The following is a 20,030-nucleotide window of genomic DNA, read 5'->3' as shown; positions in this document are numbered from 1 at the left end:
AGAACACATTGTTGGAAGGACTTAGCTTTTATTAGCCAGTCGTCTAGATATGGGAAGACATGAATTTGTTGTCTTCTGAGATGTGCTGCACTACTACAGCAAGACGTTTCGTGAATACTCTGGGTGCGGTGGTCACTCCGAATGGAAGGACTCTGAACTGGTAATGTTGTCCGTCCACTACAATCCTTAGGTACTTCCTGTGAATAGGATGTATGGGAATGTGGAAGTAGGCGTCCTTGAGATCTAGTGTGGCAAGGAAATCGCCTAGTTGCAGCAGCGGGAGCACTTGTTGAAGAGTGATCATATGGAAATGATCTGAGTGTATATACAGATTTAGGGGTCTGAGGTCGAGTATTGGTCTCAGAGTCCCATCCTTTTTGGGTATTAGGAAGTACAGTGAGTAGACCCCTGTTCCTTGATGCTCTAAGGGAATTGGTTCTATTGCGTGCTTTTGAAGCAGTGGGAGAACCTCTTGTTTGAGGAGCGTAAGATGGTCTGCGGGAATTGGACACTGTTTGGGTGGTATGTGTGGTGGGGTAGTTGTAAGTTCCAGGCAGTAACCATACTGGATAATTTGTTTTACCCACCTGTCTGCTGTGATGGAATTCCAGACAGGTAGAAACGAATAGTTTACCTGTCGGTGTAGTTTTGCAGCTTGAAGAACTTTCTGGATTCACTATGCTGTGCATTATTCCTCGATCTGGTGGTTGGGTCCGGATTCGTAGTCTTTCATTTGTTTTCTTTTTTAAGCCCGGGTGGGCGTCGACGTCCCACCATTTGGTGCACCTCTCGTGACGTCGTCGTGCTTCCTGCGGAAGTCCCACCTTTGGGGCGCCATCTTCAGGTTCTTTTTTTCCTCTTTTTTTTTTTTTTTAACCCTAGGCGTTCTATTAATTTTCCTTTTCAAATTTCCTTTAGTATTTCAATTTTTCTGTTCTTCCTTGTCCTTCCACCTCTCTCCAGCCTCATCTTCCTGGCAGAGGTGGGTGGGTTCGCTAGTGAATCCAGAAAGATCTTCAAGCTGCAAAACTACACCGACAGGTAAGAAACTATTCGTTTTGCAGCGTGAATCTTTCTGGATTCACTATGCTGTGCATAGACTTTGTAGCGGTTTGTCATCTTTGTGGCGGCTGGGTGGTAGAGGAGTGTTGGCCGTTGAATATATGTTGAAGCACCTTCTGTCCTACTTGTGCTTCCTTGTTCATCTGTATGTCCAAGCAATAGTGCTTAGTGAATGTGTGCACTGAAGCCCATGTTGCCGCCAGGCATATGTCTTGAATGGGCGTATTTGCCAGAAAGGCGATAGTTGCTCCCTTCTTCCTTGTGGAGTGGGCTCGTGGCCCATCCAATAGCTCCTGCCCTGCCTGTTTGTGGCAGAATTGTATTGTCAGTGTGATCCATCGTGCAATGGTGGCCTGTGTCACCGGTCTACCCAGGAAACTAGTTGCAAAGCAGACAAAGAACTGCTTGGTCTTCCTGTGCTCCTTGGTTCTCTCAATGTAGAGCATCACTGCCCTTCTAGCGTCTAGAGAGTGCCCTTTCTGCGCATGTTGTGGGGTTTTGAAAGAAACTCTTTATCTGAATTGTCTGGTTCATATTGAATGCCGACACCACCTTAGGCATGAAGTGTGGGTCCGTTCTTAGAACCACCCTATCCTTGTGTATCTGGATGTAGGGCTCTTGCAGTGTCAGTGCTTGCAGCTCGCTCACTCTGCGCAGCGAGGTTATCGGTACCAGGAAGGCTGTTTTCATTGTCCGCATTTGCAGCGTGGACTTGTGGATGGGCTCAAACGGCGCCTTCATAAGTTCGGTTAGGACCACGTTGAGGTTCCGGCATCCTCTTTGGTGGCGCAATTCTTTTCACCCCTTCCAGGAACCTCTTTACTACCCGCGACGTAAACAGACTTCCTCCTCTCTCGCCTCGTGTGTAAGCTACAATTGCCGCTAGGTGTACCCTTAGGGAGGATGAGCATAGATTACTTTTTAGTATGTGTGTGAGATATCCAAGCACCATTGACTCTCTTGTCATTTTATTCTGTAGTTTATTTCTGCTGCACCATATTGTGAACCTTTTCCATTTCACCCCATAGCATTTGCGTGTTGTAGGTCTCCTTGCCTCCCGCAGCACTCGCATAGTGCTTGGAGGTAGGTTCAGGTGCGCAAACTCTAAGTCTTCAGGAGCCATGCCGCCAGGCTGAGGCTCTCTGGCTCTGGACGCAGGACCTCTCCGTTCTGCATGGAGAGCAGGTCCTTTCTTCTTGTGAATTTGTGAGGAGTGCCTTGTGCCATTTCCACTATTTGAGAGAACCATGTCTGTCTTGCCCACTGTGGTGCCACTAGGATCAGTGTCATGTTGCTGGTCCTGCACTTGTCGAGCACCCTGTGTAACAGCGGTATCGGTGGAAAAGCGTAGGCAAATGTCTTTGACAAACTTATCCATAGGGCATTCCCTTGGGATTGCTGTTCTGGTTGTCTGGATGCGAAGCTTTGGCATTTTGCATTCAGGCGTGTTGCAACCAGGTCTATTGTCGGTGTTCCCCACCTTTGGAATAGCCTCTGCGTTTCCTGTCCATTGAGCTCCCACTCGTGGGATGCCGATGTCTGTCTGCTGAGCCAGTCTGCCTCCACATTGTCCTTCCCTGGTAGGTGTATGGCCAGCAGGTCTATCTTGAGTGGGATGGCCCATCTCCAAATCTCCTGTGCTAGAGTGGAAAGGGGAAACGATTGTGTCCCTCCCTGCTTGTTGATATAGAACATGGTAGTAGTATTGTCCGTCTGTATCAACACTTTCTGGTTGTATAGCTGCTTCTGGAAGGCCTTCAGGGCTAGCAGGACAGTCTTCAATTCCAGGTAATTGATGTGTCTGACCGCATCTGCCGGAGTCCACAGACCCCTCACCCTGAGCTTGTTCATGTGTGCTCCCCATCCTATTTGAGATGCGTCCGTGGTGATGCTCACAGTTGGGTTTGGTGGTATCAAGGTCTTTCCTGTAGTTATGTTCTCCCTGTTCCACCATGCTATCTCCTCCTGCACTGCGTGCGTAACAACCACTAGATCCTCCCAACTCCCGCTTGCTTTTGACCATTGCTGTTGCAGCCATTCTTGGAATGGTCTCATGTGAAGCCGTACATTGGGGACTAGGTGGATGCATGACGCCATCATCCCCATGATCTTGCTCACTGTTCTCACTGTCAGAACTCGCCCCTTCTGGTAGAGACGCGTCTCGTTCAGCAGTGCTACTGTTCTGTCGCTGGGCATGACCGTTCCGTCTATGGTGTTGATCTTCGCCCCCAGGAAGATCTTCACCTGTTCTGGTTCCATCGATGACTTCCCCCAGTGTATCGAGAACCCCAGGTTTGTTAGTGTTCTTGTCACCAGTTCTGCGTGCTCCTCGCACTTGTCGCGAGTGCTTGCTTTGATTAGCCAGTCGTCTAGGTAAGGATACACATGAATCCCTTCCCTTCGTAGGTACGCTGCTACTGCTGCAAGGCATTTTGTGAAAATCCTTGGGGCGGACTTTAGACCGAATGCCAGGGTTGTAAACTGATAATGATCCTGGTTGATGTTGAACCTGGACAGGTTTTTGTGTCGTCTGTTCATTGGGATGTGCAGGTAGGCGTCTTTGAGATCCACGGTGGACATGAAGTCTCCGCCTCGTATTTGGGGTAGAACTTCTTGTAGTGATGTCATCTTGAATTTTTGCGTCTTTATGAATTTGTTTAGGAATCTTAGGTCCAGGATGTGTCTTGTTGATTCGTCCACCTTTGGTACCAGGAAGTAGTTTGAGTACACTCCCTTGTTCCTTTCTCTGCATGGCACTGGTTCTATGGCCCTCTTTTTCAGTAGTAGAAGTGTCTCCTCCCTGAGTTGAGCGAGCTCTTGACCCGAGCGCTGTCTTCTCCTTGGTTTCTTGTTTGGAGGCCTTTTCTCTAACTCTATGCAGTATCCGTGCTATATGACGTTGCGAACCCATTTGTCTGAGGTTATTTGTTGCCATTGTTGAAGGTAGAGGCCCAGTCTTCCGCCTACGGGTGTTGCATGCTCGTAGGCGCTTGTTTTGTGTAACCCCCTTGGTGTTCTTACATTGCGCTTCACCCTTCGGGGTATGCTGGGGGTGAGCGTCTTTTTGCGTGTGAAGTCACTTAGATGAGGGTTGGTCTCCCCCTCTCCTCCTTTGGCCACGTCCGTTTCCCCTCCCGCGAAAGGACTGGCCTCGAGGCTGGTACTGCCAGTTCTGCTTCTGCTGTCCCTGCTGGCTGTGACTGTCACCCTGCTGCCCTTGCTGGAATGTCTGGTGCGACGTACCCAGCTGGATTCCTCCCCTTCCGTAGGCTCTCCGATTTGGGGTGCCTCTTCGCAACCCTCTGAATTGCAGGGCCCCCATGGATCTTGCCGTCTCATTTTCCTTTTTCAGTTGGGTGAGCTTCTCGTCCACAGTTTCCCCGAACAGCGTTTCACCGTTGAAAGGGGTGTTCAGTATGTTATTCTGGACTTCCTGCTTAAATCCAGAAATTCTGAGCCAAGCCTGTCTCCTTTCAGTGATCCCTATCGCCATCAGTCTGCTCGAAGTTTCCGCCCCGTCCAATGCAGTCTTAATGCACGAGTTGGCGATATTCTTCCCTTTCTCCACTAGATGGGAAGCCCTTTGACGGTACTCTTCTGGGAGATGCTGGACTAGTTCCCCCATCTCATCCCAATGCTGGTACTGGTGTCTGTTCAGTAGCGCGTTTGAGTTTGCCATGCGCCAGTGCATTGCGGCGTTTTTCTACCTTCCTTCCAGTGAGGTCCATCCTTCTGCTCTCCTTATCAGGAGGTGGGACCAAGGTCGCCGGCACATTGGCTCTTTTCCTGGCCGTGGAAGCAATGATGGAGTCGGCAGTGACCGATCCCTTGATGTAAGGAGGATCCTGCGAGGAGTGCTTGTACATCTTTTCCGTTCTGGGTGTGATGGACCGGCATGTTGCCGGGTTCTTAAACGCCTCCTTCCCTTGGTTCATCACGCTTTGGAGCATGGGGAGGAACTGGCTCCTCGTCTGGATGGGTAGCAGAGTTTCGAGTAGGAAGTCTACTTTCGGCTTCTCCTCGGCCAATTTCACACCAAAGGCTGCTGCAGCAATCTTGACGACCATGTTGTAAGCCCCGATGTCTGGCGGCGAAGGCCTCGAAGGATACGAGTCCACGGGCTCTTCGGGATTTTCGGCGTCAATGTCCTGCCATTCCAGCTCCTGAGTCGTCGACGGCGCCGAGCCGTAGAACGACTGCTGATCCTCTTCATCATCTTCTCCCTCATAGTAGGGGCCTTCTTCCACCTCTTCAGGACCTCTCGACTGCTCTTCGGCGTCGAAATCTCCCTGCTCCTCGATCTCGACGACATCCGTCGACGGGCCGTTGGGATTTTGAATTTTTTCATTCTTTCGTCGAACTCCTTCTTCCTCTGAAGGATGCTCTCCATCTCCGCCTCGAGCCTTCTCTTTTCCATGTCGGAGATGTGCTCGGCGTCGACCGCAGGTCTCTTCGACGGAGCTTGCGTCGACGCGGCCTTGTCTTTCGCCGCCAAACGTCCCACCTCGTGGGTCTGTTTCGACGAACTCTGTCTCTCGGCGCTCTTCGGCACCTGGGAGTCCTTCTCGAAGGATCCGCTCGGCCTTCTGTCCTTTGAACCACTGGCGGACGTCGAAATTTTCAGCGCCGGTGTTCCCTTCGAGGACTTTGACTCATTTTGCGAGTCACCTTCCGATTTTCGGGGCCCTTTTGGTGGTTTTGTACTCGACGTGTCTCTTACCTCGTCAGGCGTTTTCTTATCGGTCTCTGCGACCGTGAAGACATCAGGTCCCTCGGCGATGTTGTCTTCATAGTCGGTGGAGAGGCCCAGATCGTACAGTGACGGGGCCTTACCCTTGCCTTCCATGCTGAAGTTGGCTCTCCTCTGTCGTTCTCTCACCCGGAGAGTCTTCGGCGCGAAAGCGGAACAGGCGTTGCAGTCCTTGCTCTTGTGGTCGATCGGCAGGCAAAGGTTGCAGACCGGATGTTGGTCCTTCTGCGCGTACTTGTGGTGGCAGTTAGGGCAGAACTTAAATGGTGTCTTGTCCATTGCGCTCAGAGTCCCTGAATGCGCATTTTCCTATGGGCGTCGAAAAATTTCGAGGATCCCCTCCTTCGTCGTCCCGGCTGTAATACCTTTCTCTCTGTAGTCTTCTAAAGGTTCTCCTTCGATGAAACGCGCGTAATTTCCTTCTTCCTTCGTCTAAAACTCTGGAGCTTCTCGATGACGATCCAGACCCAACGGCGGAAAAAAGAATCTGAAGATGGCGCCCCAAAGGTGGGACTTCCGCAGGAAGCACGATGACGTCACGAGAGGTGCACCAAATGGTGAGAGGTCGACGCTCACCTGGGCTACAAAAAAAAAAAAGACTACGAATCCGGACCCAACCACCAGATCGCGGAATAATGCACAGCATAGTGAATCCAGAAAGATTCATGCTGCAAAACTGTGTTAATCTGCCCCCGAAAGTCACTGTTTTGTGATGGGGGAGGTGCGAGTGTTATTACCTCGACCTCTTCCTTTATTGTTGTTTCCTCTGTATCCGCCTCTAAAATATCCTCTACTTGGGGATGTTTGTGCAGTGGCTTTAAACTAAGATGGTGTCTGCGCCCATGTTTTTGGAGGCTCCTCTATAGAAGGAGCGACGAAAGGAGCCAAGTGTTTGCTGGAGACTCTAACGCTCCCATGGACTTAACAGTCTGTGTCCTTTTTCATTTTTTCAAGTGCAGTGTCCACAGCCGAGCCAAAAAGCTGTTCTTGGTTGAACAGCTGACTGAGTATGATAGTCTGGACCTCCTGCTTAAAGCCTGAAATGCGTAGGCATGTCGTCCAAGGTGCACACTGGTGTTGATTGATCTAGAGGCAGTGTCTGCTGCGTCAAGTGTACATTTAATTGATGCATTTGAAATTAGCTTGCCCTCTTGGAGAAGGTCATTTGCCTGGGTTTTATACTGGTCAGGCAGCTGCTGCAATAGGTTTTCCAGCTGGTCATAACGTGCCCTGTCATATTGTGCCAGCAGTGCTTGTGTGTTGGCAATACGCCAGTGATTTGCTGCCTGTGCCGCTACCCTTTTGCCAGAAGCTTCTAGCAATTTGGATTCCTTATCAGGGGGTGGCACATCCCCGGAGGTCTGGGAGTTGGCACATTTTCTAGCATTGGAAACTAGAGAATCCAAAAGGCAACTGTCCTTTGATGTAAATAGGATCTTCAGGAGCAGGCCTAAATATTTTTATCTATTCTAGGGTTAAGAATCCTGGCACGTACAGGATCTTTAAATACTTCTGGGGCATGCTTAATGACTCCTTTGATCATCTAAGAGGAAGTCTTCCTCTAGTGCATCTGAGTGCATTGTGACACCATGATAAAGTGCAGCCCTATTTAATAACTGTCCAAACCAAAGGTGATCCTCTGAGGGAGATGGTTTTGAGGGATATGGCTGTGGTTCTGGTAGATCTGTTGGAATAGGATATGCCCAATCATCTAGTGGTGAGGTATCTGGATCTGTGAACGGGTCATTCGGATCACCCTGGGGATCCGCTTTTGGTGCCGATTTTTTCGGTTCCGGGCGAGGCTGCGGTTGATCCTTATGGTCTTTGGCCTTAGGAGGCATATTAGAGTCCTAAGGCTTCTGTTTCGGTGCCGAGGATGTTTGTTTCGGAGCCGAAGCCGGGTCTTTAGGCTTGGAAACGTTCGAAGCCGGCATATCGACGGGCCTCGGGGTTTTCGGGGCCGTTATGGAGGTGGAAGGCGTCGGAGCAGAGTGTTCCTTTGGTTTCGGTGCCGAAGGCGCCGGTGGGACAATTACACGAGCTATGCTCGGTCCCGAGCTACCGGAAGGCTTGTCCCTTTTCTTCGGAGCCGAGCCCAGAAGCGGGGCTACTGAAGGATGTTTTCAGTCTCGACTGGGGCCAACAGGCGTAGTCTTGACCAGTGCCTTCGGTTTACAAGGGATCGGAGTAGGGGCAGTAGTACTCACTCATTGCCCAGGAGTGATGGGGTCGTCTGAGTCTTCTGCCTCTGACACGATTGAGACCTTCGGAAACTTCTTCCAGGACATCAAAGATGTCCTCTGGTTCCGGAGCTGGTCTCTGCGCCATGATGTGTCGTCGAGCCCTTCGATCTCGAATAGTCTTCAATTGAAAGGATGCGTAGGCTGGACAGCTGGACTCGTCGTGTTCAGATGTTAGGCACAGATTGCAGACCATGTGATGGTCACTGTGCAGGAACTTTGCTCCACACTGGGGGCATTTTTTGAACGGCGTCTTCCATGAGCTGTAGACCTTAAGCCGTGGATAGGCCCAGCGGCCCGCGTCGACGACCGGAATCGAGCCGATTAAGTCGGGTCGAAGATGAAAGTGAATGCGATGATGTTTTGGAAGTTTTGCGCTTCGAAAAAGTTTGAAATCGAGATTTCAAACTGGAGCGGAAAAGTTGCATCCGAACCCAATGGCGGAAAAAACAATCCAAGGATGGAGTCAATGCCCATGGGCACTTTCGTCCAAGGGAGGAGTCACCTATCTCGTGACTACAAAGACTTCTTCCAAGACAACAAGGTGCAAGCATCCGAGCCCAACACCAGATGGCGATCTACTATGCTAGTGTGTGATCTGCAGCTCATATGCCTCGAACACATGCTTTGGCAGTAAGAGTCCATGCACTGCGTCTTAGACAGCAAGGCCCAGTTAACTACAGAGTTCAAATACTTGGCTGGGGGGGGGGGGATCTAGATATCTTTTAATAAACTTTCCAAGACATGGGTGACTTGACCTAGGTCTGTGGTTAACTCAAGTTTCTTTGTAATGAATCTTGGAATGTACACTTAACTAAACCGGTTTCTAAAAGATGTTCAGTTCTCAGTTATTAAATGTACTATTTTGCTATTTTGAAAATTGTCAAGGTGCAGAATCAATACCAAGTAATTTATTATATACCTGCTGGACCTCTGGTAAACGCTAGTTCAGGGGTCACAGAACAAAAATAAGAGATCCTGCACAAAAAGAACCACCCATGCGAACATATAGCAGGTAAGACCAACCCCAAGCTATCATTCAGTTAACAACCTTTTCTCCCATTCTTAATAACCTATCCTAAAACTCTACTATGGACTACTATACAACACCACCATGATCGCAAAAGGATAGTCAACTTCTCCTCCAAACCATGTGGTTGTTTACAGGTCACCAGCGCCCATGCACTATCCTATCTGCCCAGCTGCAACATGTACTCACTTCTGTGTCTGCTGCTCCCCCTTTTGTTCAGTTAGCCTGCGTTTAGCCTCTTCATTCAACTGGTTAGCAAGCTCCTTTTGATGAGCTCTTCTCTTCTCCTCAGCTGTCATTTCGTTCTATTGCGTATAAAGGAGAATCAAGACAGTATCACAAACCGGGCATGGCAATTACAGCAGATATTTTTTGGGTAGGGAATGAGAAATATATGAAAGAGGAATAAGGGGGGGGGGGGGGGAATAACCTGCACAGTGCTTTGTTACTTAGTGGAGCTAGATCACACTACATCACAAACATTAATTACGCAAAGATGAGAATGAGAGCGGTCCATAAGACAGCACAGGGTCATATACATGTATCTTTAGCACAGAAAATGTACTTCAGAAAAAAATGTGTAGAAAAAGTAGCTTTACCCTTGTCCTCTCTGTAAGCAGTGTAGCTCCACCACGAGCACCACGGCCCAGCAGCTCTTCAGCCTCATTTTTGTCCTCTTCCTCCTCTTCGTCATCCTCATTCTAAGTTGAGAAGAAATGTCAAAGGTGATTTCCGCAATAGCAAGCAACATTGGCCAACCAGGTACCGACACCATTGTCACAAACACAAAGAAATGACAGTAGTGTAACAGGGCTAGTCTGGTCAACGTCTTTTAGTTACAAATATCCAAGTGGGAGCAAGTGATTTCATCACTGGGCTTCGCATAATCAGTGAGCCCACCAATGCGGACGGATTTCTCAAACAGCCATCTGATCATAACAAACATCATGGCTTGGGTGGTTGCTGGATCCCTTCCTCACCTAGGAAAAGTTCCCATTGATTTTTCAGAAGACTATCTAAATTCAAATGAAAGACAGCAAAACCCGTAATCCTTTATGTCTTTTGTACACCCAGTCCTCTCACCTTTAAAAATATGCCAACGTTTTTCACTTTTTTCTTGACAGTGGTGAGAACTGTGGCTGGTCCTTCCTAAAAAGAAACAAAAAATGGCATAGTAAATTAACAGTAGCATCTAAATGCAAAACAATTTAGAGTGGTCACCTCAACAAACAAGCATTAGCAAATCCAAAAGGTACGCACTTTAACAACCTACTGCCTTTGCCAATGCTTTTTCTGATGCGGTTTCAATTTATTTTCCTTTTCATCGACAATCAAAATGCACATTGATGCAGCCTCTGTTGGCTGTCACGTTACTTTGCAAGAGTGCTCAGGGCTCACGACAGAGCAGGCTGGGATAAATAAAAACAAAGCAACGGAAGGAAACCGCAAAAAGGAGCACGTGGGAGAAGCACACTAGAGAATGCAACATAGTGCGCACAGGGCAGCGGGAAAAAGCTAAAGAGCTGAAAAACAGCATCCACTCTGGTGAAGTGCCCAACTAAAAAGAAAAATTAATTCCCATAAGAGAGCAGTGGAAAGACAAGTCAGCGTGTCAAGAGGATGGTAAAGGGTCTATGCAGTAGGGAAGGGACAAACATGGAACAATAAAGACAAGGAAACCCACTGAATACATAGCAAGGATGGGGTAACCAATGGACAGTCTCCTAGACCCTGTGAGCGATTAACATGCTCACACCAGTTCATTTGCAACCCAACAGCTAGTGCAGTCTAGTAGGCTTAAACCTGAAAATAGGTGTCTATGAACTACAAGCAAAGAAAGATGTGAAATGTAAAAAAGGATTTGTACAAATAAATTTGTAAGAAGATGATAGTCTGGACAATCAAAACAGTAAAGGTTGTCGCCATTCCCAACTTTTTATTGTTTAGTTGAAGGTCTATATGAAGCAATAAAGGAACCATATATGAGGCAAAGATAATCCCAAAGGAACTTTGTTCCAGATCTTGTCCAATTAATTTATACCTGCTAATCATAAGACCTCATTTCCACCCATCCCCAGTGTCAATGAAAAGGGCAGCAGAAAACATGAGAAATGGAAACCAAACAAACACCCAATATAGATCCACAGTTAGCAAAAAAAACAAAATACGGTTATAAATAAGGAAAATGCTACTTACCCAGTATGCCTCTGTTCTTGGCATATAGAGCCTTAGTCATATGTTATGCATAGATCCCCATCTAGTGTTGGGTCCAGATGTTAACTCCTCCCCCCCCCCCCCCCCCATTTCCCCTGAGCTAAAGTCCAGGAGCTTTCCTCCCACAGCCAAGGGGGCCCCATATCCCACATTGGCTAACATTGGGCCTCAGCACTCTGCACCCGGCAGCCCTAGTGCCGCTGAGGGTGTAACTAGAGTGCATCCTTGTAGGAAACTGGCTCTATTTATACTACACCAAAGTGAGGTATAGTGTGTATAGAGTCCAGGTGACCCCAGAGGTAGGCAGAGGTTAAAGTTCGATAGAGCCTTACTCTCTATTTGTGGTAGAGTGGTCAAGCAGTAAGGCAGTATCAGAGGACAGTGTTAAGCATTTGATGTACACACTCATTTAGCAAATGAATTCACACACTCAAGAACTGAACTGTAGGCCAATGGTTTTTTAATAAAAAAAATATACCGTTTTATTTTTAGAACCAAGCAAGCCTGGCACAGGTAAGCATTAAATACTTTTTTCCGTAATAAGTTGCTGAATATAGAACAGTTTGAAAATGCAGTAGAACTTGTACTTTGATTTACAGGGGACGCAGTAGTATGCAACACTTAGGACATACAGTACATTTAAATGAATAGGCTTTTTCAGTAAATTACAGGCAAGTTACTTTAACGTTACTTTTTTAACTCAGTGCTGGATACCTAGATTCAGCACTAGGACATTTCCTACCAACATGTAAGCAAATACGTGTTGGTTATTTGTGCGATTTGTAAAGAATATTTTTAGATTTTAAAACTCTATACTTTGAAACTTTTTGGAAGAAAATTGTCAATGTTATCATGTGGAGGAAGGAATATGCTACTTACCAGTATGCATCTGTTCTTGGCATGTAGAGCTGCAGATCTACACACTTTTGCATAGATCGCCATCTGGTGTTGGGCCCGGATGTTTGCAGTTTGTTTTTCCTCTTGGAAAGTCTTTGGAAGTTACTAGGTCGGTGACTCCTCCCTTGGTTCGTAATGCGCATGGGCTTCGGCTCCATCCTCAGATTGTTTTTCACCAACAGGGAAAGAGGGAGCGTAGTAATAATAGTGAAGAAACCCATGTGTGTTGTATCTAAATAAGATAGACTGGAACAGATACAGGTAGCCGGGGAGGCGGGTGGGCGTGTGTAGATCTGCAGCTCTACATGCCAAGAACAGATGCATACTGGTAAGTAGCATATTCCGTTCGAGGCATATGAGCTGCAGATTACACACTTTTGCATAGACTATATAGCAGTTCCCAACCAAAGCGGCGACCACCGGTATCTGTTGCAGTAGTTTGAAAAAGTGTTTTTAGTACAGCCTGGCCCACATTAGCTTGTTGATTGGTTTGCACATCTACACAGTAATGTTTAGTAAAAGTGTGCGGTGTTGACCATGTAGCTGCCTTGCAGATATCATCTAATGGGATGTTCCCTAGAAAAGCCATAGAAGCCCCTATCTTTATTGTAGAGTGGGCTTTAAGGGGAACAGATAGCGTGCGTTTTGCTTTGTGGTAGCAAATTGAATATGCTACTTACCAGTATGCATCTTTTCTTGGCATGTAGGGCTGCTGACATTCATATCTGTGCATAGATCGCCGCCTAGTGTTGGGTCCGGATGTTTGCACGTTGTTGTCCTGGAAGAGTCTTCGAAGTATCCTTGGATAGATGACAGTGCGCATGGGCATCCTCTCCATCCTCAGAATGTTTTTCGCCATTGTGGCAGTGATGGAGTAGATACAGAAAGTGATGACCATGCTTACAGTAATTCTGAGAGCTGCAGCTGCTACAGGCGCCGGGGAGGAGGGAGGGCGATATGAATGTCAGCAGCCCTACATGCCAAGAACAGATGCATACTGGTAAGTAGCATATTCAGTTCGAGGCATGTGGGCTGCTGAATTCATATCTGTGCATAGAATACATAGCAGTGCCCTCTATTAGCGGCGGCTACCAGTGCCAGCTGGAGCGGTCTGAAAAAGAGTTTTGAGAACAGCGTGTCCTACAGCTGCCTGCTGTTTTGATTGCACATCTACACAATAGTGTTTGGTAAATGTATGTGTAGTGGACCAAGTGGCTGCTCTACATATATCATGCAGGGGAATGTTTCCTAGGAAAGCCATGGAGGCCCCTAACTTACGTGTTGAGTGGGCTCGTGGGGGAATCGTTGATGTGCGTTTAGCCTTTTGATAGCAAATTTGAATACATTTAACGATCCATCTGGCTATACCTGCTTTGGAGATAGCGTTACCTTTGTGGTGTGGCGCAAAGGCAACGAAAAGTTGTTTTGTCTTCCTAAAGATCTTAGTCCTGTCGATATAATACATGAGGGCTCTCTTCACGTCTAGTGTATGGAGTGCTCTTTCTGCGACAGTTTGTGGGTTTTGAAAGAAAACAGGCAGTTCAATAGTCTGATTCATGTGGAACTGCGATACCACCTTGGGCATGAATTTGGGGTTGGTACGCAGTACGACCCTGTTGGCGTGAACCTGTATAAATGGCTCTTGAACGGTTAGTGCCTGGAGTTCACTAACTCTTCTTAAAGAGGTGATCGCTACTAGGAAAGCTACTTTCCAGGTAAGAAATTGAAGCTCGCATGAGTGTAGAGGTTCAAAGGGTGGACCCATCAGGCGTGTGAGGACCAAGTTGAGGTTCCACATTGGAGCCGGTGGGTGGCTTGGTGGAATGACTCGTTTGAGTCCCTCCAAGAATGCTTTGATGGCAGGCACTCTGAATAGAGAGAGGTGCTGCCTAGTCTGCAGATAGGCTGATATTGCGGTCAAATGGACACGTATAGAGGTGTACGCCAGATTGCATCGGTATAGGTGTAAGAGGTAACAAATTATGTTTTGTATGGATGCGTCTAGCGGGTTAATGTCATTATTAGTACAATAAATGACGAACCTTTTCCATTTGGCTGCATAGCAAGCTCTGGTAGTGGGTCTCCTGGCCTCCTTAATGATGTCCATACAGTCAGGTGGCAGGTTCAGGTAGCCAAACTCTAGGACTTCAGGAGCCAGATCGCTAGGTTCAGCTGTTGCGGATCTGGGTGCTGAATCTCTCCATGGTTCTGCGTCAAATGCGCGGGTTTGATCCGCAGCCTTTGATGCGGCACCACGGAAAGTTCGAGAAAGGTGGTGTACCACGGCTGGCGTGCCCACGTTGGAGCAACCAGGACGAGTGTCAGTGAGTGTTGTCTGAATTTGCGTGCCACCAGCGGTATTAGTGGTGCTGGGGGAAAAGCGTACGCAAATCTGCCGGACCAGTTCATCCATATCGCATTGCCCTGCGACTGCGGATGTGGGAACCTGGCGGCAAAGCTTAGGCATTTTGCGTTTTCGCTTGTGGCGAATAGGTCTATCTCTGGATGACCCCACTGCTGGAAGTACGGTTGGAGTACTGATGGGTGTAACTCTCACTCGTGCATCTGGTGGCTGTGTCTGCTGAGCAGATCCGCCATCTGGTTGTCCTTGCCGGGGAGGTGTTCTGCCATGAGGAACATGTTCCTCTGAATGGTCCGCTTCCACATGCTCTGAGCCAGATGAGAACTGTGGAGAGTGTGTTCCTCCCTGCTTCTGTATGTAGTACATGGCGGTCATGTTGTCCGTCCGGATCAACACGACTTTGTTGCACAAGTGTACTTTGAATGCTTTCATAGCTAGGAAGATTGCCATCAGTTCTAGAAGGTTGATGTGCATCTTCTTTTGTTGTGTTGTCCATAGTCCCTGCACTGTGTAGTGGAGTACATGAGCTCCCCATCCCTGGAGAAACGCGTCCGCTGTCAGTATTATTTGTGGAACAGGCTCTTGGAACGGTCGGCCCTTGCAAAGGTTTTGTGGATTCCACCAATGCAGAGAGTTGTATGCCCGACCGCTCACCAACACTAGGTCTTTCAGCTGTCCTTGAGCCTGATTCCACTGACGTGCTAAGCACTCCTGAAGCGGGCGCATATGTAGTCTCGCGTGTGGGACTATGAAAATGCAGGAGGCCATCATGCCTATCAACTGCATGCACACTCGCGCAGGAAGGGAGTGTTGGGGTTTGAACTTGGAAATCAGCATTTGCATGCTGTTGATCCTCACTAAATTTGGCTGAGCTGTGGCCGCCAGAGTGTCTATAGTCGCACCTAGGTACTGTTGTACGTGTGCGGGCTGGAGATGGGATTTTGGGTAATTTAGTGAGAATCCCAGACTGTGAAGGAGGTGAATGGTGCGGGACATGTGGCTGGCACATTGCTGGGCCGACTTTGCTTGAACGAGCCAGTCGTCCAGGTAAGGGTAGACGTGTATGTGCTGCCTCCGTAGATGTGCCGCCACAGTAGCTAGGCACTTTGTGAAAACCCTGGGTGCTGTTGTCACGCCGAAGGGAAGGACTTTGAATTGGTAGTGCTGCCCTTGAACAGTGAACCTGAGGTATTTTTTGTGTGAGGGGTGAATGGGTATGTATGGTACGCATTCTTGAGGTCCAGTGTGGCCAGGAAGTCTCCCTGTTTGAGCAGCGGGAGGACTTGCTGTAAAGTGAGCATGTGAAAATGCTCGGAGAGAATGTAGCGGTTCAGGGGTCTCAGGTCTAATATAGGTATGAGTGACCCGTCCTTTTTTGGTATTAAAAAGTACAGGGAGTACACCCCCGTACCCTGCTCGTGGACGGGTACGACCTCTATTGCGCCTTTTAGTAGCATGCTTAGCACCTCCTGCTGTAAGAGCGTTAAGTGCTCTGAGGACATAGGACGGTGTTTTGGAGGTATTGTGGGTGGAGTTGAGGTTAATTCTAAGCAGTAACCGTATTTGATAATGTCTTTGACCCACCTGTCCGTGGTGATGGAGGTCCACGTGGACAGGAACCTTTGTAGCCTTCCCCGACAGGTGTTAGGTGGTCGGGAGGAAGGAGAGGGCGTCACTGTTTGTTCTTGGGGGAGGACCTGGTGTTGCCGTAACCGCGTCCTCTGCCCTTTGTGCTTGAGCCACGATAGCCACCCCGGGTGTTTTTATCGTAGGTGCTTTGTGTGTTGCCTTTGTTGTGGGTTTGCTGTGACCTCTGTCCTCTACCTGCTCCTCTATTTCCGGGGCGACGAAAGGAGCCGCTCCGAAAGGACTGCGTTTGAAGAGCCCCCATGGACTTTGCAGTGTCCGTGTCCTTTTTTATTTTCTCTAGGGTGGTGTCAACCTCCGGCCCGAATAAGTAGTCGGGGTTGACAGGCTGGTTGAGGATGTTATTTTGCACCTCAGGTTTGAATCCGGAGATTCGCAACCAGGCGTGTCGTCGCAACATGACGCTAGTGTTTATGGCTCTGGCAGCTGTATCTGCGGCATCCAGTGCACACTTGATGGATGCGTTTGTGAGGAGTTGTCCCTCCCTGATGAGGATCTCTGCACCTTCTTTGAATTGGTCAGGGAGATGTTGGAGTAATTGTTCTAGTGTGTCGTAGTGTGCTCGATCGTAGCGGGCGAGGAGCGCCTGAGTATTGGCAATGCGCCATATATTAGCTGCCTGGGCCGCAACCCGTTTGCCGGAGGTCTCTAGCACCTTGGACTCTTTGTCCGGGGGAGGAGCATCACCTGTTTGCGAGTGTGCCCGTTTGCGAGCATTCGCAACTACAATGGAATCTAGAGGTAACTGGCCTCTAATGTAGGTAGGGTCCCCAGGCACCGACCTGTATTTTTTGTCGATTCTGGGGTTTATTACTCTTGCCCTGGTGGGTTCTTTGAAGATGTCCTTTGCTGGTTTGAGGACACCCTTTAACATGGGTAGAGTTTTTATATTCCTTTCTGAGGATGCGAAAGTGTCCATGAGAAAGTCGTCCTCCACGGTGTCAGAGTGGAGTTGCACCCCATGATTGGCCGCAGCACGTTCAATTAGGGCGTTGAATGCGGCAGTGTCCTCTGTGGGAGATGTTTTTGCTCCATAGAGTTGCGGGTCCTGTGTATCCATAGGTGCACCCGAGTCTACAGGGTCATCCCAAGCTTGGTCGGGGTCCTGTTGGCCTTCAGGGTCCATCTCTCCGGGGTAGGGGACGTGGTCACCCATGTAGTCCTCCAAAACGTCAGTGTCGGAGTATGTGGGAGAGAAGGACTGTGGATCCTGGTAAAAGGAGTGGAGAGGTTCGGAAAGAACTGGTTCCGAAGTCACCGGCAGCTTTTTCTTAAGCGGGATCCGGTAGGAGTCCAAAGCTGACTCTGAAGTTATTCTCCTTTTGTGGAGCACCATCTTGCCGGTGTCGGCGTCGATGACATGTGACGGAGACGACTCCGCAGGAGAGCGTTCGGCAGGCGTGAACGTGGTGTGGGTGACCCGTGTTCTGATCTGGAACAGTTTTGGGGCCGTGGATGGCGGCAGGCCAAAAGTGATATTGGTCGGTGCCGAAGAGGTCGATGGAGCTTTTATCGGCTCGGCGCCGGACGTGTCCTGGAGGACTGCTTTGTGTTTGGTGCGTTGTGCAGCAACGGTCCGCACCTGGAGTGCCATCGAGTCCTTCGTGCCGGCCGTTTCCGTAGAGGCGGGCATGGACTTCTTCGGTGCCGGCGAGTCATCGAGTCGAGGGGCGGCAACGGCCGTCGACGTCTTTGATGAGTGTGCCTTTGGTGGTGCTGTCGAAGCGGGGTGCGACTCAGCAGGCAGTTTGACCTTTGGGGTCGGAGCCGATTGTGTCGGTGCCGGTAGCCGAGGAGGTTTGGTGGCACCCAAGCTCTTTTTCCGTGTGTCGGCGCCCACGTCTGCTGCTGCAAGCTCGGCACCGAAATCTCGTTTGGTGCGGTCGGCGCCGACGGGTTTTGCTGGCGTCGAAGGTGTGGTGGGCCTCGATCCGACCAGCGTTACTTTCGGTTTCGGTTTCTGGAGAACCAATGTGGCGTTCGGTTTCGAAGAAGGGAAACCAGCCTTTTTGGGTAGTAATGGATGCCGCTGAATGTCCGAGGCCGGGCCAGAAGGCGGGGCCGAAGAACTGCGGGATAGGTCTTGGGTAAGGCCCGAAGGCGATCCCTCGACCGGGTCCATAGACTGGCTCACTGGGATATCCTCAGTCTGTACGGGTAGGCCTGGCTCGTCACCGGAGCTACTCTCTTCGGCCCCTAAGGCCTCATTGTAGTCTCCTACCTCGGTGTCGGCTTCATCTCTGGAAAAGAGTTGTTCTTCGACGTCTTCCGATACGGAGTCGTGTTCGGAAGCGGGGCTGGAGGGTAGATTCTCCACGTCTTCGACATCTTCGTCTTCGGCGCTGAAGATGTTGGCTGGGGCTTGTGCCGCTTGCTGCGCTTCGAGTCTTGCTGCTCGTCGATTCCGAAGAGTCTTCTTGGATCGGAATCGGGCACAGGCCATACATGTAGATTCGTCGTGATCCGGTGAAAGGCATTTGTTGCACACCGGATGGACGTCGATATGGGGATATTTCGCATTGCATACCGGACACCGCTTGAAAGGTGTCCTCGATTCCATCGTCGATGAAGGGTCGATGGTCGGGGAAAATGCGAAAAAGTTGGTTCTGGAAGTTAGTAAACTAACAATATACCATCGATACCGATCGGGAACAGTACCGACGCGAACTAAAGGCCTTTTGGCCTGTAAAAAGGTTTTCCTAACTTGAGTCAAGATAAGCACATCCGAACCCAATGGCGGAAAAAAAACAATCTGAGGATGGAGAGGATGCCCATGCGCACTGTAGTCCAGGGGAGGAGTCACCTATCCAAGGATACTTCGAAGACTCTTCCAGGACAACAACGTGCAAACATCCGGACCCAACACTAGGCGGCGATCTATGCACAGATATGAATTCAGCAGCCCACATGCCTCGAACCTGTATGTATTTTACAATCCACCTAGCTATTCCTGATTTAGAGATGGGGTTGCCTTTATGAGGTGGAGAGAAAGACAAACAGTTGCTTTGTCTTTCTGAAAGGTTGTGTTCTCTGGATATAGTAAAGCAAGGGCCTTTTAACATCCAGTGTGTGTAGAGCCCTTTCTGCAACAGTTTGAGGTTGCGAGAAGAAAACCGGTAATTCTACCGATTGGTTTAGATGAAAGGGTGAGATGACTTTGGGTAGGAATTTTGGGTTGGTACGGAGGACAACCTTGTTTGGGTGCATTTGGAGAAAAGGTTCTTGTATAGTAAGTGCTTGTATCTCACTGACCCTTCTAAGGGAGGTGAGGGCTACAAGGAAAGCTGTTTTCCATGTGAGGAATTGCAGTTCGCATTTATGCAGAGGTTCGAAAGGCAGTCCCATTAGCCTTGTGAGCACTATATTTAAGTTCCACACAGGTGAGTGTGGCACTCTGGGAAGAATTATTCGTATTAGGCCTTCCATGAAGGCTTTAATGGCAGGCACTCTGAAAAGTAATAGGTGCTGTTTTGTAGGTAAGCGGCAATTGCTGCGAGGTTTAGCCGAATGAATGTATATGCTAGGTTACATCTTTGTAGATGGAGTAAGTAGCATATGATATGCTGTATGGATGCGTCTGGAGGGTTGATTGTGTTATGGCAATAAACAACAAATCGTTTCCACTTGGCAGCGTAGCAGGCTCTAGTGGTAGGGCGTCTAGCTTCTCGGACGACGTTCATACAGTCAGGGGGAAGGTTAAGGTATCCGAATTCTAGGATCTCAGGAGCCAGATCGCAAGGTTGAGCTGAGCTGGGTCCGGGTGTCTGATCTCTCCATGGTTCTGGGTTAGGAGACATGGTGAGAGGTGCAACTTTTGGTGTGGCACTA

The 20,030-nt window shown here is 49.0% G+C and overlaps 1 protein-coding gene across 1 annotated transcript in view; it reads right to left on the bottom strand.

The window, feature by feature from the left end:
- Positions 1-874: 874 nt before the first annotated feature.
- Positions 875-20,030, bottom strand: part of LOC146871829 (FACT complex subunit SPT16-like) — a 321,517-nt gene continuing 302,361 nt past the window's right edge. The window contains exons 11-14 of the mRNA XM_085599782.1: positions 10,166-10,231; positions 9,682-9,783; positions 6,490-9,387; positions 875-1,029 (exon numbers count right to left, since the gene is read on the bottom strand). Of these exons, the coding sequence (XP_085455908.1) occupies positions 9,268-9,387; positions 9,682-9,783; positions 10,166-10,231 (288 nt within the window). The 3' untranslated portion in view covers positions 875-1,029; positions 6,490-9,267. The remainder of the gene's footprint in view (positions 1,030-6,489; positions 9,388-9,681; positions 9,784-10,165; positions 10,232-20,030) is intronic.

This window comes from Triturus cristatus, chromosome 1_1 (assembly GCF_964204655.1).
Source record: "Triturus cristatus chromosome 1_1, aTriCri1.1, whole genome shotgun sequence".
Classification (NCBI taxonomy): Eukaryota; Metazoa; Chordata; class Amphibia; order Caudata; family Salamandridae; genus Triturus; species Triturus cristatus.
Note: the sequence above shows the minus strand (reverse complement) of the source record. Positions and strands in the feature narration are given on the sequence as shown.